The sequence below is a fragment of the Ranitomeya variabilis genome, chromosome 3 (assembly GCF_051348905.1).
Source record: "Ranitomeya variabilis isolate aRanVar5 chromosome 3, aRanVar5.hap1, whole genome shotgun sequence".
In the NCBI taxonomy this organism is placed as follows: Eukaryota; Metazoa; Chordata; class Amphibia; order Anura; family Dendrobatidae; genus Ranitomeya; species Ranitomeya variabilis.
Window position 1 is genome coordinate 668982150 of NC_135234.1, and position 18576 is coordinate 669000725.

Consider the following 18576-nt stretch of genomic DNA (forward strand, 5'->3'; position numbering starts at 1 on the left):
GCCTGAAGAATCAGGTCATGTGTGCCTAGGAACTGTGATTTACTGTGCTTGGACTGTACTTTGTTGCAAAGACTGTGTTGCGCCATTTACCGCCAAAAGTTCCCGCCAAAAATCCGCCGCCATTACAGCGCTGAAGAGAGCGTAAGAAGAGAAGAGGGGCGTGAAGTGGGCGTAGACGAGCTGGAGAGCGCGAACAGCGATGGCCGCCCAGTCTAAGTATTTCTGTGTCCTGAGGACGTGCCCGTTAACAGCCGAGGTCCGCCTCCTGATCTTGGTTGGAGGGTGGAGACCATGGGGACGGGGCCGCCCATGAAAGAGACCGCGGGAAGAAGACATTGGAAGAAAGGCAAAGATGGCGACACCAGGAGCACCACGTGGGGCCGACCCAGCCCGGCCGGAGGCTGTGCAACCTGACATAGCCCCAGAAGCGCCAACGCTGCGGGGTCTGACCCTCACAGGGCCACCAATGGGCCGACCCCCTTTGCCGCTGTCGGAGGAATGTGTGGCTGCAGCCGAGGCCCGACAGCTAGCCCGCCGGCTGGAGGCCGATGCCCGCGCGCTCACTCGGCTAGGCCAGCCCACGGAGATCCGTCTGGCCCCAGTGTCCCCTGTTCCCTCCCACTTGGCCGCGGCTGGAAATACGCTACCGATGCCGGGCCTCAAGATCATGCCGGACGCCGAGCATTTACGGCGTCTGATGGCAGCATGGCGGAGCCGAACCCAGCCTGCAACGCAGATTGATCTGGTCAGAGCCCCGGAGATCCCGCCATCACACTGGGGTGTGGTAATCTCATTCAACCCCCGATATGGACGCGGGGTTATCCAGGAAATTGGGGAGCCACTGCAAATCCACGTGGAACGGGAAGAAGTGGAGCCCTGCAGCGGAAGATTCCCCCGCGACCTGGAGCCAGGTGATGCGGTGACGTACACCCGATGGAGGAGGGCTACGGGAGAAGCTGGCTGGATGGCGCGAGGCGTACAGCGGTGTACTGCCTTCCAAGCTGCTGCCGGAACACCGGAAGAGGGTGACCCCGTGGGGAAAGCAGCGGAGCCCGGCCCCGCGGAACCACGAGAAGCCCGGCCTCGCCGTGCCCTGGAGGGACGTGTGCGCCTGCCAGTAAGAAGGGCCTCCCGGCGAGGGATTTTATCGCTGCTGGGACCGGAGCCGCGTCCTGGCTCGCCAGTGCGACCCGTTGGCCTGGTGAGGCCAGATCGGAGACCACCACAGTAAGATTTTACTGTACTTTCTTACTTGTAAATAGTTACTGTTTTATTGCTTTTATGTTGCTGCTAAACCCGTTCAGGGTTAACTCTAAAGGGGATCCTTCTATGGACCTGGGATCCCTATTGTTTTGTTTTCTTGTTTGTCTTTCAAGTTTTTGCACAAAAGTTTACAGAACTGCTGAAATCATGAACAGTGCATGATCCGAACTTTTTGTATATAGTTTGCACCTTATTAAAGGCGCTCCCTACTGGTTTTACTTAAAGAAAGACTCTTTGCGAAGATACCGCACTGGAACCTTTGTTGAGTATGGACTGGTAGCTTGAGAAGATACGCTACCTCATAGAGACTTGGTCCTCTCTTAAAGGGGATGTTCATTTGTCACGCTTCGATAGTAATATTGCTTAAGATGAGTAGCAATAATGTCTTGACCAAAGGAAATGATGATAATGTTTATATGAGAAAAGTTATATGTGTTTAACTGGTTAAATGTGAAGAAATATTGATAATGTGCTTTGAGAAGTAAAAGATAGAAGAAGGATGCAGTGGACCCGTAGAGATAGACGTGGTGTCCAGCATGCATAGTAGACAGAAAGATAATGAGAAGGCTAATGTTCGATAGAAAATGTTTTTGATAATGCTGATGGATAATTAATGGGGATAGAAGGTAAACCCTGAGTTCTCATAGGAGTCAAGAAGAGATGGCTCAGTGCTCTAAAACTGAAAGTAATGTTATGTTCTATACTGTGTATAGTAGTTGAAAAGGCAGTAGGCCCTGGCTGAACGGGGCGGTCCTGTAACTGAAAGGAGAGGCAGTAGGTCTGGTGCCGATAGGACAGGCGGTCCTGCAGATTTAAAGAAGGAGAATGAGAAAGTTAAAATGCCTTATAATGTGATTATAGGAAGGTCTTTAGTGGATTAAGAGTGTATGTCCTTAAAGGCAAAGTTAAATTATTGTTCAACAATCTTGCACTTAGTAGAATACCCGGTTGGGTAACGGGAGTTATTTATAACCTGTAATTTATAATGTTAACTATGTTTGTAACGTTCAAGTGTCCTCACCTCCCATAAAGGGAAGCTCTGTTCAAATATGCTTATTGTTATTGCACTCAACAAAATTGTATGTCTTTTTGCTAACTTGTATTGTTGTTTTCTTCCCAGTCCCGGAGTACTGTGTTTAACCAGGGGGGAGTGCAGCGCCCCAGAGTCCTGGTCGTTGCAGTACTGTGGCTCCGCCACTATGGGGAGCTACGGTGCGTCCGATGGCACTGAAGGAGTTCATCTGATCAGGTATCACAGACACCAATACATTTCACAGCTGGGCCTCCGGGGGGAGCTAAGGGTGCTATTCATTAGGCCACTCCCCACCATAGTGGGTAAACTGGGGGTCAGGCAGGAAGTTAGATCAGAAAGCTGACTGGATTGGACGAAGCAACACCTAGTGGCAGAGGGTGTTGTGGAGGAAGAGACAGTAGGGTCTCTGTCAGGGGTGGGATCCTGACAGAGGCTTGGCATTGGAAAGAACGTAACGGGTCCGCGCCAACTCCGGGAAGCGGCGGGGCCCCAAGAAAGGACTAGAAGCGAGATAGATTGTGCTGAGTGAGAAACGAGATCAAGCGATAGGAGAATTCCAGTAGGGGTCGTGCTGTAAGACCGGAGCAACACCCTACTGAGGCGCACTACCGGTGGCCGGAACGCCGAGGGAGTATTATAACATTCAGCTTCAAGCAATACTCTAAACAGCGGCAGGACAGTCAGTTTAAGGCGGGCTGTCTAACACATATCACCTATGAAGTCTTGGGAGGCAATTGCGGGAGAGGGGCGTCTCTAGGGTCCCGGAAGAACTCCAGGCCTACCCGACAAACGGGTGCCGTTCTAACTGTAACATCAGGAAGGGACGGACGATTAGAAGAACATCATTTAATCGAGTTGTGAGGGAACTTAAGAAACAGACACAACAGTTGTGGGGTACTTTCCGTAAGCACAGCAGGGAAGGACTACAACACATAGCGCTAAGAAGGAAGGCACCGATTTCCACCTGTGAAGAGAACTCTGGAGGTGCCATAGGACCGGCCGGACTTGCGCAGCTTGGTGAACCGTATTCTGGACTGAGGACTCAGAGATCTCCAGTAAAGAGGTAAAGAGACTGCAACCTGGTGTCCTCGTTATTTACCGCGACCTGCACCCCACAACTGCACCGTTACAACACCACTTACTGCACCGGACGTCCCCCACTGACAGACAGGGCCACGGACCGGGTCTAGCCACCGAGACAACTCCAGGACTGAGACCCAGAGGCCCGGCTCCGGGTACCCCTAGGCCCTGCGGCGGTGTGGGGGCGCTCTAGTATGCACTGACTTTCCCCAACTTTCCCTGGATCCTGAATGTCTCTGTATATTGCATTGATTTTCTATGGTATGCACTGACTTTCCCCAACTTTCCCTGGATCCTGAATGTCTCTGTATATTGCATTGATTTTCTATGGTATTCACTGACTTTCCCCAACTCTCCCTGGATCCTGAATGTCTTTGTATATTGCATTGATTTTCTATGGTAGGCACTGACTTTCCCGAACTCTCCCTGGATCCTGAATGTATCTGTATATTGCATTGATTTTCTATGGTATGCACTGACTTTCCCCAATTCTCCCTGGATCCTGAATGTCTCTGTATATTGCATTGATTTTCTATGGTATGCACTGACTTTCCCCAACTTTCCCTGGATCCTGAATGTCTCTGTATATTGCATTGATTTTCTATGGTATGCACTGACTTTCCCCAACTCTCCCTGGATCCTGAATGTCTCTGTATATTGCATTGATTTTCTATGGTAGGCACTGACTTTCCCGAACTCTCCCTGGATCCTGAATGTATCTGTATATTGCATTGATTTTCTAAGGTATGCACTGACTTTCCCCAACTCTCCCTGGATCCTGAATGTCTCTGTATATTGCATTGATTTTCTATGCTTTCCCTGCCATCTGAGTCTCTATGTGCGGTGCATATAATCATTTTCTGCTATGCTTCTTACCTATCATCTTGCTTCCATGACCGGTTTCATGTCTCTCATTATGTTATTCTGGCATATCTTTGAGCAGTCACTCCAACCTCTCCCTCTCTTTATGACCTTTGCTTAACTCTCTACATCTGGTCTCGCCATACCCACCCACCTCCTCATTCACACCTGATTGCCCTTAGCTGCGGATACATTCAGACCCAGGAGTCTGATTAAGACTTTAGTCTGATTCATGTATCTTTCAAATTACAGAGTTCAAATTACAGATTTCTAATTACTATACTTTACTATACTTTGAATTAGACTTGAATTTGACTCTAAGGTAATGGAATATCAAACCACTACAATGTTTCGATTTCTTTTCTCTTTCACACCTATACTACTCTATTTTTCCCTACCTCCTGTAATCCCCTCACCTAGTAAGGAACTAGTAATTTCACCCTCCATCCTCCCCAGCCATCTCACCTTCTCCTCACAGCTGTTCATCCACATACAATCCTCTTTCTCCAGACACACACGGCCGCATCATGTCCTATCCTGCTCCCACCTTCTAACGCTCTGTCCGCTACTCCTCATTGCTGGCGACATATCCCCTAATCCTGGCCCTCCTCAACACATCCCCACACTCATTTCTAACCCCCTGCCACGATCCTCTACACGTTTTCCCAACCATGATAAACTCATACTCATTCATCCATCCCCCACTCCCCCTGTCCCTCTACCTGGAGCCCTATGGAACGCACGCTCCGTCTGCAACAACCTGCCATTTATCCATGACCTCTTCATCACCAACTAACTCTCCTTCCTCGGCATTACTGAAACCTGGCTCACCCCCTCTGACTCAGCCTCTCCGGCTGCACTTTCCTATGGTGGATTCCACCTCTCTCACACCCCTTGCCCCACCACAAAACATGGTGGAGGAGCTGGCTTGCTCCTGTCCACCACCTTCTCCTTTACTCCATTCCCACTACCACCCTCCGCTACTCTTCCTTCGCTTGAGGTGCACTCCGTCTACATCTATTCCTCCTCCAGCTGGCTGCCATCTACCGCCCCCCCAGAACTAGCCATCTCCACCTTTCTTGACCACTTCACCACCTGGCTACTTCATTTCCTCTCTGCTGACATCCCCACTATCATCATGGGTGACTTCAATATCCCCATTGACACTCCCACCTCAGCTGCCTCTAAACTTTTATCGCTTACTGCCTCCTTCGGCCTCACTCAGTGGTCTTCTGCAGCCACTCACAAAGATGGTGACACGCTAGACCTTATCTTTACCCACTTCTGTTCCCTTACTAATCTCATTAACTCACCCCTTCCCCTGTCTGACCACAACCTACTGACATTCTCTTCACTCTCCTCTCCTAGTGCGCAACCCCCACTCCACAAACTCACTCACCCTCTCAGAAACCTCAAACACCTCAATTTACATTCACTCTCTGAGTCCCTTCTCCATCTTACAGACATAGCTTCCCTTCATGACATAGATTCTGCTGCCACTTTTTATAACACCATAATAACAGCAACACTCATTTCGGCCACCCCCCTCATGCAGTGCAAAACTCGTACAATCAACAGACAGCCCTGGCTGAGCAAAGAACTGAGACGGGCTTCCAGGGTCACTGAGCGGAGATAGAAGAGATCCCATTCTGCCGAGCACTTCATCGCATAAAAGCAGTCCCTTGCCAGCTTCAAGTCCATGCTCACTGCCGCAAAACAAACTTATTTCTCATCTCTCATATCCTCCCTGTCTCACAACCCTAAACAGCTTTTCAACACTTTCAATTCTCTACTCTGTCCCCCAGAACCTCCTCCCTTCCCTCTCATTTCTGCTGAAGACTTAGCCTCTTTCTTTAAACAGAAGATCGATACGATCAGAGAAAGCTTTGGCCCGCAGCACCCAATGCCACTCTTAGCTGTTTAACCCTGTTCCTCCAAAACCAGCTTCTCCAACATGACAGAAGATCAGCTCTCCACCCTCCTGTCAAGATCACATCTCACCACTTGCACGCTTGATCCGATCCCGTCCCACCTCATCCCTAACCTCACCACAGTCTTCATCCCAACCCTAACAAACCTCCTCAACCTCTCACTCACAACTGGTGTCTTCCCTCATCCTTATACATGCCAAGAGCACACCCATCCTAAAAAAGCCCTCCCTCGACCCATCCTCTGTGTCTAGCTATTGCCCAATATCTCTTCTCCCTTATGCCTCAAAACTACTGGAACAGCATGTCCATCTTGAACTGTCATCCCACCTCTCCTCCTGCTCCTTTTGGAACAGTTATAATCTGGCTTCCGACCCCATCACTCAACTGAAACTGCCCTTACTAAAGTCACCAATGACCAACTAACTGCCAAGAGCAAGCGACACTACTCTGTCCTCCTGGTCCTGTCTTCTGCCTTTGACACTGTGGACCATTCCCTCCTGCTGCAGATTCTATCATCTCTTGGCATCACAGACTTGGCCCTATTCTGGATCTCCTCATGTCTAACAGACCGAACTTTCAGTGTCTCCTGTTGTGAATTCCGTTCTTGGGCTCCCTCCTGTGGTTATGAATGGTACTTTTGTGAGTTCTGCCCTTGGGCTCCCTCTGGTGGTTTCGAGTGGAACTGCTGCTCCTTGAGGTTCTGCAGCAGCTGCTTTCACTAATCGGCTCCACTGGCCTTGCTATTTAACTTGGCTCTGGTCTGTAGTCCATGTCAGCTGTCAATGTTCTCTGGGTTGGATTCAGATCTCTACTTGGATTTCTCTGATGGCCTGTCCATTTCAGCATAAGATAAGTTCTTGCTAGTTCTTTGGTTGTCCATTTGCTTTGGACCTTACTGCTCAGTTAAGTTATGTTTCTTTTGTCCAGCTTGTCATTATGAAATATTCAGGCTAGCTGGAAGCTCTGGGGAAACAGATTTGCCCCTCCACACCGTGAGTCGGTGTGGAGATCATTTTTGTAAACTCTGCGTGGATTTTTAGTTTTTAATACTGACCGCACAGTATCCTTTCCTATTTTCTGTCTATCTAGATTAGAATTGGCCTCCTTTGCTAAAATCTGATTTCATTTCTGTGTATGTCATTTCCCTCTCTACTGACAGTCAATACATGTGGGGGGCTATCTTTCCTTTTGGGAATTTCTCTGAGGCAAGATAGTTTTCTGTTTCCATCTTAAGGGGTAGTTAGTTCTTAGGCCGTGACGAGGCGTCTAGGGAGAGTTAGGAACGTCCCACGGCTATTTCTAGTGTTGGTGTTAGGAGTAGGGTATGCGGTCAGTAAAGTTACCACCTCCTCAGAGCTTGTCCCATGACTCATTTTACCCACCAGGTCATATCAGTGCTTCTCCGTAACCACCAGCTCATAACAGTCTCCCTCTCCTACACCACCTCCTCACCTCGCCCCTTGTCTGTCGGTGTCTCTCAAGGCTCAGTTCTAGGACCTACACTTCTCTATCTACACCTTCGGCCTGGGGCAGCTCATAGAATCCCACAATTTGCAGTATCATTTCTACGCCGATGACACGCAGATCTACCTATCCGGACCTGACCTCACCTCCTTACTCACCAAAATCCCACACTGTGTCTGCTATCTCAGCCTTCTTTTCTGCTCGCTTTCTAAAACTGAACATGGACAAAACAGAATTCATCATCTTTCTCCATCTCACTCTACCCCTCCACCAGACCTATCTATGAAGGTCAATGGCAGCTCACTTTCCCCAGTCCTGCATGCTCGGTGCCTCAGGGTGATCCTTGACTCTGCCCTCTCTCGGTCAAGCCACATATCCAAGCCCTTGCCTCCTCCTGCCATCTCAAACTCAAAAATATTTCCCAGATCCGCACTCTCCTTGACCATGAAACCACAAAAACACTAGTGCATGCCCTTATCATCTCCCGCCATGACTACTGCAACTTCCTACTCTCTGACCTCCCCTCTAGCACTCTGGCACCATTCCAATCCATCCTACACTCTGCTGCCCAACTAATCTACCTGTCTCCCCGCTACTCTCCAGCCTCTCCCCTATGCCAAGCCCTTCACTGGCTTCCTATCATCCAGAGACTCCAGTTCAAAACCCGTACTATGACTTACAAAGCCATCCACAACCAATCTCCTCCATACATCTGTGACATGGTCTCCCAGTACTTATCTACACGCAACCTTCGATCCTCACCAAATCTCCTTCTCTACTCCCCTCTTATCTCTTCTCCCCACAACCGCATCCAAGACTTCTCCTGTGCTTCCCCCATACTCTGGAACTCTCTACCCCAACACATCAGACTCTCGCCTACCATAGAAACCTTCAAAAAGAACCTGAAGACTCACATCTTCTGACAAGCCTACAGCCTGCAGTGATCCTCAACCTACTGAACCGCCACACAACCAGCTCTACCCTCTCTGAGTGAATCCTAACCCATCCCCTGCAGACTGTGAGCCCTCGTGGGCAGGGTCCTCCCTCTTTCTGTACCTGTTAGTGCCTTCTTTTTCGCTCATATTTATTGTATGTCTATATTTGCCCCTTTTCACATGTAAAGCACCATGGAATAAATGGCGCTTTAGAAATGTATAATAATAATAATAATAATAATAATATCTCCTGTAACAAAATTCCAAGTTAGAGTAACCAGGCTTCATAGAATGCTTTAATATATACAGATATCTGACCAATTTCTGTCCAGTCAGAACCAAATTGGGGTACATAAATGCCTATTTCATCTGATTGAAATCTGTCTCATTTGCATTTGGCTTGTTCATCGAGTGATCGGCAGTGAACGAGCTCCCCAAGGAACACTCCCTCCCAATAATCGTGCAGTGTAAATGCACTTTAACTCAGACAAACGGTAGATCTCTGACAAATCAGACCACTCTTTCAGATTATGTGGGTGTAAACGCAGCCTATTACTGTCAGCCAGGCTGTGAACACTGTGATAGGGCTATGACGGTGATGACAGCGGTGATAAGCTTCAATAACAAAATGGCGGCTGACAGCACTACTGCAGAAAATGGTTGCCTGTCCTAGCTCCACAGGATCCAAATGGAGAAGTACATACCAAAAGTTCAAAGTGAAGGACAGCATCCAATCCAGGTGAAGATCATAAACACTTTATTGTGCCATAAGTGCAACGTTTCAACCTCAAAGGGTCTTTGTCAAGCATACATAACAATCAAAATGGCGGCCTTAAATAGGAAGTGGACAACCACCGCCTAATAGGTCCGCCCATAAAATTTACATACAAATCATCAGGTGATCTTAATTACAAGAAAAACATATAAACAGTGAAACATATACAATTAAAAACACATCATAATGTCAGTAGGAAACCCAAATATTGATAATTCCATTCATGATCATATTAATGGACACATGTATCAAATCAAAACATAAACAAACAAAGCTGGCTGTCAGATCTAAACCTATCAGAATATACATAAGTCCAAACGAACCGCCAATCACTGCGCTTGTATCTTAACCCCTAATAACCTCACCAATCAGCACCTATAATGCAGGAAGACCAATCATGTGCCTCAATACATGCCCAAGGTTTATGCAGTAGAGCCAATCCAGGCTCAATATCTATGTCTATCATGCCGCCCACAAAGCCTGCTATCCGTGACAGCCAGTACAAACATGACTCACCGGATAGGGTAGAAGACCCCATGTCTCGTGCGCATGCCCGCCGGCTCCATAGCAACGCTGCATGTAAACAACATGCAGCGCCGCCACGGCCAGCCGAAGGACACGCCCACCGGCAACAACAGATTGGCTATTCCCAACAGCAGAGCCAATCCAGGCTCTATGCTTACTCGTAATGAATCGCCGGCCACAGTACTCACATGACCTGCTGCCCGTGATATCAGACGCCCATCCGGCTCACCGGGCAGAGTAAGGGTTCCAGACCTAGTGCGCATGCCCGCCGGCTACATGGCAATGAAACACACAAAACCAGCATGCAACGTCACCCCGGACTGCCGAAGGACACGCCCATCGGCGGAGCCAATCCAGGCTCCATACACAACAAGCCACCCCCATCAATAGTCATGTGTTTAATCATCAGTGACAACAGAGGTTCATCCAGGATGCCACATAGGGAAAAGTCCCAGGCACAGTGTGCATGTACGTCGGCTCCATGACAACGCGCCACAGAAACAGTACCGCGCTGCCACGGACCGCCGCACAGCACAACCAACGGCTCATAGAAGTGCCCCTATGTCCAAATAATACAGAACTCATGTATGGAAGCATCATCCTTACAGATCTCACGTGCTATCATCCCCATAATTGTCAGAAAGGGATACCCTATATCTAACAAAGCACCCATTCTGAAGAATGAAAAAAAAGGGGGGGGGGAAAGGGGTGAAGGAGGAGAAGGGGGAGGGGAAAAAACAACATGGTCAATTAACTATATAGCAACTAACATTGCCCGTAAGAATCATCACAGGGGACAAGAAATATAACCAACCACCATTTAAAAACATATCCCCACGAATGTGAACCACACGAACCATATATGCTGACCAAGATATACATAATAAGAGATTATAGTCAACATTAAACCCACCGGGCTGACGAGAGCCCAACCTATAAACCCATCTGAGCTCTTTCTTTTTTAATAGTTTTACCCTATCCCCACCCCTACGAAGAGGAGGTACACTATCAATTACTCTAAATCGTAGCTGGCTAACTGAATGTCCACACTCTACAAAATGTTTGGGTACCGGTAAATCCACTTTTTTAGTTCTAATAGTACTTTTATGCTTGCTGATACGAGACTTTATCTCTATAGTGGTCTCACCCACATAAGTGAGTCCACAAGGACAAACAATTAAGTAGACAACAAAACTTGAAGTACACCTGTATCTCTCCCTGATTGAAAATTTCTGACCTGTGCGAGGATGGCTGAAAAAATCCCCCTTAATCATATTCCCACAGCACGCGCATCCCAAACAGGGAAAATTACCAAACTTCGGAGCACCCAAAAACCTCTGCAGGCTACCTGTCGTTGGTCCAATATCCGATTTGACCAATTTGTCTTTTAGATTACGACCTCTCTTGTAGGATAAAATCGGTGGCAGGGTAAATTCATCGATTTCAAGTAAACCTTGGTGTAGAGTATGCCAATGCTTCAAAATCATGTTTTTCACATGCCCGCTGGCTGTGCTAAAGGTAGATACAAAGGGAATCCGCTTTTCCCTGACCCTAACTCTCTTTTCCCTCACAAAAGTTCTCGGTGTCTCCTCAGCCCTATCCAAAAATTTTCTAACATCGCTCACAGGGTAGCATCTATTTAAAAATTTGTTACACATCTCGTCCAATCTACTGTCCAGGCGTGAGTCGTCAGAGACTATTTTCCTCACTCTGAGCATCTGGCTCCAAGGTAACGACTCTAACATATTCTTCGGATGATGACTATTAAACTGTAATAGGCTATTCCTATCAGTCTTCTTCACGTGTAGATCTGTCTTTAAAAAGGACCCATCCTTGTACACCAATGTGTCTAGAAATTGAACCTGTTCCTGAGAATATGTAATTGTGAAGCTGAGTTCTGGAAATATGTCATTTAACTCATTGTGAAAATCCAAGAGTTCCTTAAGTTGTCCCTCCCAAACAACAAACACATCATCAATGTAGCGCCACCAGGCCCGGACCCGGGGCCAAAACCGGGAGACAAAACCCGATCAGCATATATGGTTCGTGTGGTTCGTATTCATGGGGATATGTTTTTAAATGGTGGTTGGTTATATTTCTTGTCCCCTGTGATGATTCTTACGGGCAATGTTAGTTGCTATATAGTTAATTGACCATGTTGTTTTTTCCCCTCCCCCTTCTCCTCCTTCACCCCTTTCCCCCCCCCCTTTTTTTTCATTCTTCAGAATGGGTGCTTTGTTAGATATAGGGCATCCCTTTCTGACAATTATGGGGATGATAGCACGTGAGATCTGTAAGGATGATGCTTCCATACATGAGTTCTGTATTATTTGGACATAGGGGCACTTCTATGAGCCGTTGGTTGTGCTGTGCGGTGGTCCGTGGCAGCGCGGTACTGTTTCTGTGGCGCTTTGTCATGGAGCCGACGTACATGCACACTGTGCCTGGGACTTTTCCCTATGTGGCATCCTGGATGAACCTCTGTTGTCACTGATGATTAAACACATGACTATTGATGGGGGTGGCTTGTTGTGTATGGAGCCTGGATTGGCTCCGCCGATGGGCGTGTCCTTCGGCAGTCCGGGGTGACGTTGCATGCTGGTTTTGTGTGTTTCGTTGCCATGTAGCCGGCGGGCATGCGCACTAGGTCTGGAACCCTTACTCTGCCCGGTGAGCCGGATGGGCGTCTGATATCACGGGCAGCAGGTCATGTGAGTACTGTGGCCGGCGATTCATTACGAGTAAGCATAGAGCCTGGATTGGCTCTGCTGCTGGGAATAGCCAATCTGTTGTTGCCGGTGGGCGTGTCCTTCGGCTGGCCGTGGCGGCGCTGCATGTTGTTTACGTGCAGCGTTGCTATGGAGCCGGCGGGCATGCGCACGAGACATGGGGTCTTCTACCCTATCCGGTGAGTCATGTTTGTACTGGCTGTCACGGATAGCAGGCTTTGTGGGCGGCATGATAGACATAGATATTGAGCCTGGATTGGCTCTACTGCATAAACCTTGGGCATGTATTGAGGCACATGATTGGTCTTCCTGCATTATAGGTGCTGATTGGTGAGGTTATTAGGGGTTAAGATACAAGCGCAGTGATTGGCGGTTCGTTTGGACTTATGTATATTCTGATAGGTTTAGATCTGACAGCCAGCTTTGTTTGTTTATGTTTTGATTTGATACATGTGTCCATTAATATGATCATGAATGGAATTATCAATATTTGGGTTTCCTACTGACATTATGATGTGTTTTTAATTGTATATGTATATGTGTTTCACTGTTTATATGTTTTTCTTGTAATTAAGATCACCTGATGATTTGTATGTAAATTTTATGGGCGGACCTATTAGGCGGTGGTTGTCCACTTCCTATTTAAGGCCGCCATTTTGACTGTTATGTATGCTTGACAAAGACCCTTTGAGGTTGAAACGTTGCACTTATGGCACAATAAAGTGTTTATGATCTTCACCTGGATTGGATGCTGTCCTTCACTTTGAACTTTTAGCGGTGATAAGCTTATCACATCTTTCATCCATGCTCCGCTATCTTATTCTGAAGTGCCACTGTAATAAGGTTGTCAAGCAGTTAAACGAGCATTGTGATTATACCAAATTCAATGTTATTCTCTGTACAATGAAAAGTTAACGCAACAATATTTGTTGGGGGCTTTTCCCGCAATGGACCCAAAGAGCAGAATCTGATCTAAGCTTTGCAACTTCGCTAGGAATATTAACCAGGCACTAACAGATGTTATCTCCTGTCTCAGTCACAGACGCAGTCTCATTATTTGCAGTTAAGTAGCCTACTTTGCTTATTTTTAGGGGCTTTGCAAATTAGCTCTATTCTATAAAAAAAAAAAAAAGCTAAATCACTAGTGCCTTCCAGTAATGGTAGCTATCCTATAAGTCACTGCCTAGTTTTTTAATGATCATTGTTTCATGACTAAGGGTTCATGTATAATGGTTGACTGCCGGCATAAAAATGAACGCTGATCAGCTACATGTTTGCTCATTAACGGTTATTTAATAGCCTGTTAACACAAGCTGACCCGGCGTCAGAGGCACACTGATTATGTGCAATAGATCTTTCAGTGCACATAGGCCGCCATTGTTCTTGGCAATGTGAGCCTTGTTTACACAGGACGATGCGCTGCCAAGAATGATGATTTTGTTGTACGGCCCAAACGATCATTTCACCCAACGCACAAGCATTTTTCTCATTTTTCAGGTGATCGGCAGCCTGTTTACACTACAAGATTATTATGAAACCAGCCCAGGAACTTATGATGATCTTGCATTATAAATGGATTTTAAAGGTATTCACCTAAAGAGACACGTAGTTACAGAAAGCTAAGAAAAAAGCAGGCCTGGCAGCAACCATTATGTCCTTTTTTTAGCTTTGAAGGAGGGCTGACTTTCCTTTTAGGGGTCTGGTCATATAATATTGATAACTTATAACTGGGATGGGTCATCAATCTGAGATCGCCGGGGGTCTGACAGCCAGGAATTGCACCAATTAGCTCCAGCAGAAGCCAGATGTAAGCATGGAAGGAAGCAGCACTGCGTGGCACTATTCATTGTGCAGCGGTCAATGTTGAGCACTGCCCAACAGTTCCTATTTAGTAGAGCTAATACAGCTGATCAGTTGGGGTGCTGGGTGTCGAACGACCACTGATCTGATACCAATATCAAATGCCTTTTGAACCCAAACATAGCAGCTGTGTATGGGATCTTTTCTGCAATGTTTCAAGTATGTAAATTAGATCTCTCACTAAGAGATTAAACTATCTTTAGTGCTTTTAGAGGATATCCAGTTTTCCCCTTTAAATTACATCAGTGGAGTCTTATTCAGTCAGCCAAACTCGGCTTGACACTGATGGTAGGTCAGTTACCCAGCTGTCTGTCGATGGGTGTCTGGTTTGGCATGAATACCTAGTTGTGTTGCAAGGTTCATTTAAAGGCTGAATATCAGCTTATAGGGTAGCTACTGACCAAAAGGTGACACTAACGCAATTGTTTCCTCTCTGTGTGTCACCCACATGACCTGGACAGATTTATATCCACTTGATGTAAATGATGACGGTCAGTAGTTATTACAGCAACCAGAGATTTTGAAAGCTATGGGGGATACACCGAGGTACTCTTATCAAAGCTGACTGAAACAAAACAAACGGAATTTGTTACCAATAGCAACCAATTAGAGCTCAGCTTTTACTTCTTAAACTGCTGTATTTAAAGGAGTTGTCCACTTTCTCTTGTTAGTGCAACTTTCCTCACAAACTGACCAAACAATGGCTGCTGGTGGAGAAGGTTGTGACCAGACCTGTCCATCAGCCTCCTCCAATTGTCATCCCACATGTGAAAGCTGCTTTTCTGTTGGAGTAGGTTTAATTGACAGATCTGGTCACATGCTCCTCCATCAGTAGCCATTTTGTGGACATAACGTCTGGTCAGTTTGTGAGGAAAGGTGCACTAACAAGAGAAAGTCAATCTAGATTATCTGGAGCGCACACAATGAAGTAGAATTGGAGGTTCAGGCAGATGAGGGGGCTCCCTGAATAGTAGATCGATAATATCCCCACACACTCCTGTTGGATGCTGATATAAGGTTTCAATCCGTTCTCTTTGCACTTATGTGGACTGCGATCACAATCACTGAATATAGTACTGTATAAACGCCTGTATTCTCACTAACGATGAGAGCAGGATACAACCACACTACAAGTCACAATAAATGACTGTGCTCTCAGAAAGCTATTGTATAATTGATATTGCAATGCCCTGTTATTTGAATTTGTGTATTATTATTTCCTATGCTCTTTAGCACTTCAGTAGTACACCACATTCTGATTTCTATCCCTATCTGTAATGATGAATGGTGCATCCTAACCCCATATTCCTGTAAAACCCTAAAATGGTCGCTATTGTTCCTGACCACATCTTATATAGTGTGCCTATGAAAGTATTTTGGAAAATTAAAATGAATAATGTGTAATGAAAATTTCTGCAACTTCCTATTATACTTTTAGCTAGTAGTCGATGTAAAAAAAAAGTTCTTACATCTGCTTTTTGGATTGGCACAAGTAATGAGCGAATGTGCTTGGATAAGGTGTTATCTGACTCATGCTAAGGTGCTAACCGAGAGTCTTTGGCGTGCTCGAAAAATATGTTCGAGTCCCCGTGCCTGCATGTCTCGCTGCAACAAACGCATGGATTGCGTGATTTTTAGCCGTAGAAGACACTCGGTTAGCACATGCATGCTCAGATAACACATTATTCAAGCACGTTCGCTCAACACTAGTTGGCACAGATACAGTCACATCTTGGATGCTATGTGGCTGTAAGGTGTGAGCCCAGCCTGAGGGTTTCTTCACAGGTTAATCAATTACAGTTGCAATTTTTTCCATAGTTTTTCAGTTAAACATGTCAACAGCTGCAACTCATGTTCATTGAAGCAGATTTTCAACTACCTTAGGGCTCGTGCACATGACCACATTTTCAGTCCGAGTGCAATCTGAGAAAACATCAGATCGCACTCGTGCCCAATTGTTTCCTCGGACCAAGCTGGTCCCAGAAAAAAGTTGCAGTGTGCCCAAGTTGGAATCAATTATCGGATCCACTCGCTATTCAAGTCAATGAGTCCATAGACAAAAATTGGACTGTACACGGATGACATCTGAATGCAGTCGAATTTTCAGGGACTGAGAATGGAGAAGATGGAGAATTTTTTTTCTTTTTCTCCTCATCCAAGAAAATTGGATGACACTATGATCATACTCTGATCAAACTCTGATCAGAGTTTGATCAGAGTTTGATTTCCAAACTGACCAGATTCTCTCGAATGAGAGAATATAAGCTCTTGTGAACCTAGCCTTAGGCTGCATTCACACGGTCAGCATTTGGTCAGATCGCATCTTCAAGCACCAAGATCAGTAAAAAGAAAAAGAAAAAAGTATTAAAAAAATAAAAAAACTAAAAGTGCAAATCAACCCCTATTTTCCCCTATTGAAAATAAAGATATTAAAAAGATAAAAAAATACACATGTGGTATTACCATGTTCAAGAAGTTCAACCTATCAAATTATAAAAACAATTAAGCTGTTAATGGAAAATATTCAAGATCGCACAAATTAAGGTGTTTTTTTTTGTCACAGCAATTCCCCAAAAAATTCTGTAAGGCTATGTGCCCACGTTGCAGAATAGAAGCAGAATTTTTCAATTCTGCATACCCTTGGCAGGAAAAACGCATGCGGATTTAGACGCGGTTTATACACGTTTTTACTGTGTATTTACCGTGTTTTCCATACTTTTTTCAAGCATTTTGTAAGTGGATTTCTAATGCATGTCTATGTGTGCGGAATTGCCGCGATTCCGCAAAAATAATGGAAATGCTGTGTTTTTTACAGCGATGCGTTTCCGCCGCAGAAAAAATTCATCATGGGCACAACATTTGCGGAATGCATTAGAAATTAATGGGATGCTGTTTGTAAGCGTTTTTTAAGCATTTCCACTGCGGAAAATCGCGGCAAAAAAGGCTTAAAAAATGCAAAATGGGCACATAGCCTTACAAGCGATCAAAAAGGAACATCTATCTCAAAATAGAACTAATAAAAAAGCTGTCTCGCCCCACAAAAACTAAGCTATCACAGAGCTAGATCGCACAAAAAGAAACGCAAAAATGGAAATTGGCTGCGAGGTGAAAGAGTTAAAAGGCTTTCGGAGCGGGAGTCACTGTAGATTGCTGGACCACTTGTAAAACCCAATGTGAGCACAGCAAAGCAGGATGGCTATGGCTAGTTGAATTTGGCACATTTTTCAGCAGCGGTGCACCAGTCAGGGACTAGAGTACATTTCTGTTGGAATTTTTTTAATGTAAATTAAGATGGATTTACTGGCTGTGCTCGGCCATGCTTCCTTCCAGAGAAGCTTACCTACTTTGATAAAAGTCTGCAGAACTGGCTGTGACTTGCATAAAAACCGTCAAAAGTTGCCAAATTTTTGTGCAACTACAAGTTGCACATTGTGACATTTCAATAAGTTTTATGTCATGATTAGGGCAAAAACTGATGAATTGGGGCCATAGTCGCTAAACTTTGCATTATGCAATAAATAAAAGTTATTGACATAAAATGAAGCTCCCTCATTAAATTGGTATATAAAGTGATGTAAGTAGATTGCTCGGTAAAGATAATGAATACACACTTTGTGGTTACACTGCGGTCTTTACGTTGACTTTCGGCTCCTGGCTTTTCTCTTTCGGGTTCTGTTTTCTTAGGATGTGCTTTTTTCAGTCTCTTGTTTCTGGCTTTGGTGATTGTTGCTGCACTATGTTTTGGTAGCAACTGGAAAATAAAACATCTGGTATTATTCCGCATCATTTCACTAATAGTTACAAGATATTACCTTAGACCCTTGACGCATCGATAATAAAAAAAAACAACTAATTACATTTATAAAGATAGAATTTTAAAGGAGTTTCCATAAATTAGAAATAAGGACTTGTTCCTTTCTAAATATAACAGTACATCTGTCTGTGAGCTTCATCTCTTATCGAAGTTCGGCCCCAATCATCTGGGTATAGCTGTACTTTAAAACCTGACTTAGCCTTTGAACAGAAGTGTCACTGTTTCTAAAAAAAAAATCAAACCTTTTTTTCAACCACAGGGACAACCCATTTAACTACAATATGTGGCAATCCCTAGAATTTTCTC

General features: G+C 45.5%; 1 protein-coding gene across 1 annotated transcript in view; it reads right to left on the reverse strand.

The window, feature by feature from the left end:
- The window catches only part of NCKAP1L (NCK associated protein 1 like), a 325756-nt gene that overhangs the window by 176522 nt on the left and 130658 nt on the right, over window positions 1-18576 (reverse strand). The window contains exon 19 of the mRNA XM_077297911.1: window positions 18068-18207. Within this exon, the coding sequence (XP_077154026.1) occupies window positions 18068-18207 (140 nt within the window). The remainder of the gene's footprint in view (window positions 1-18067; window positions 18208-18576) is intronic.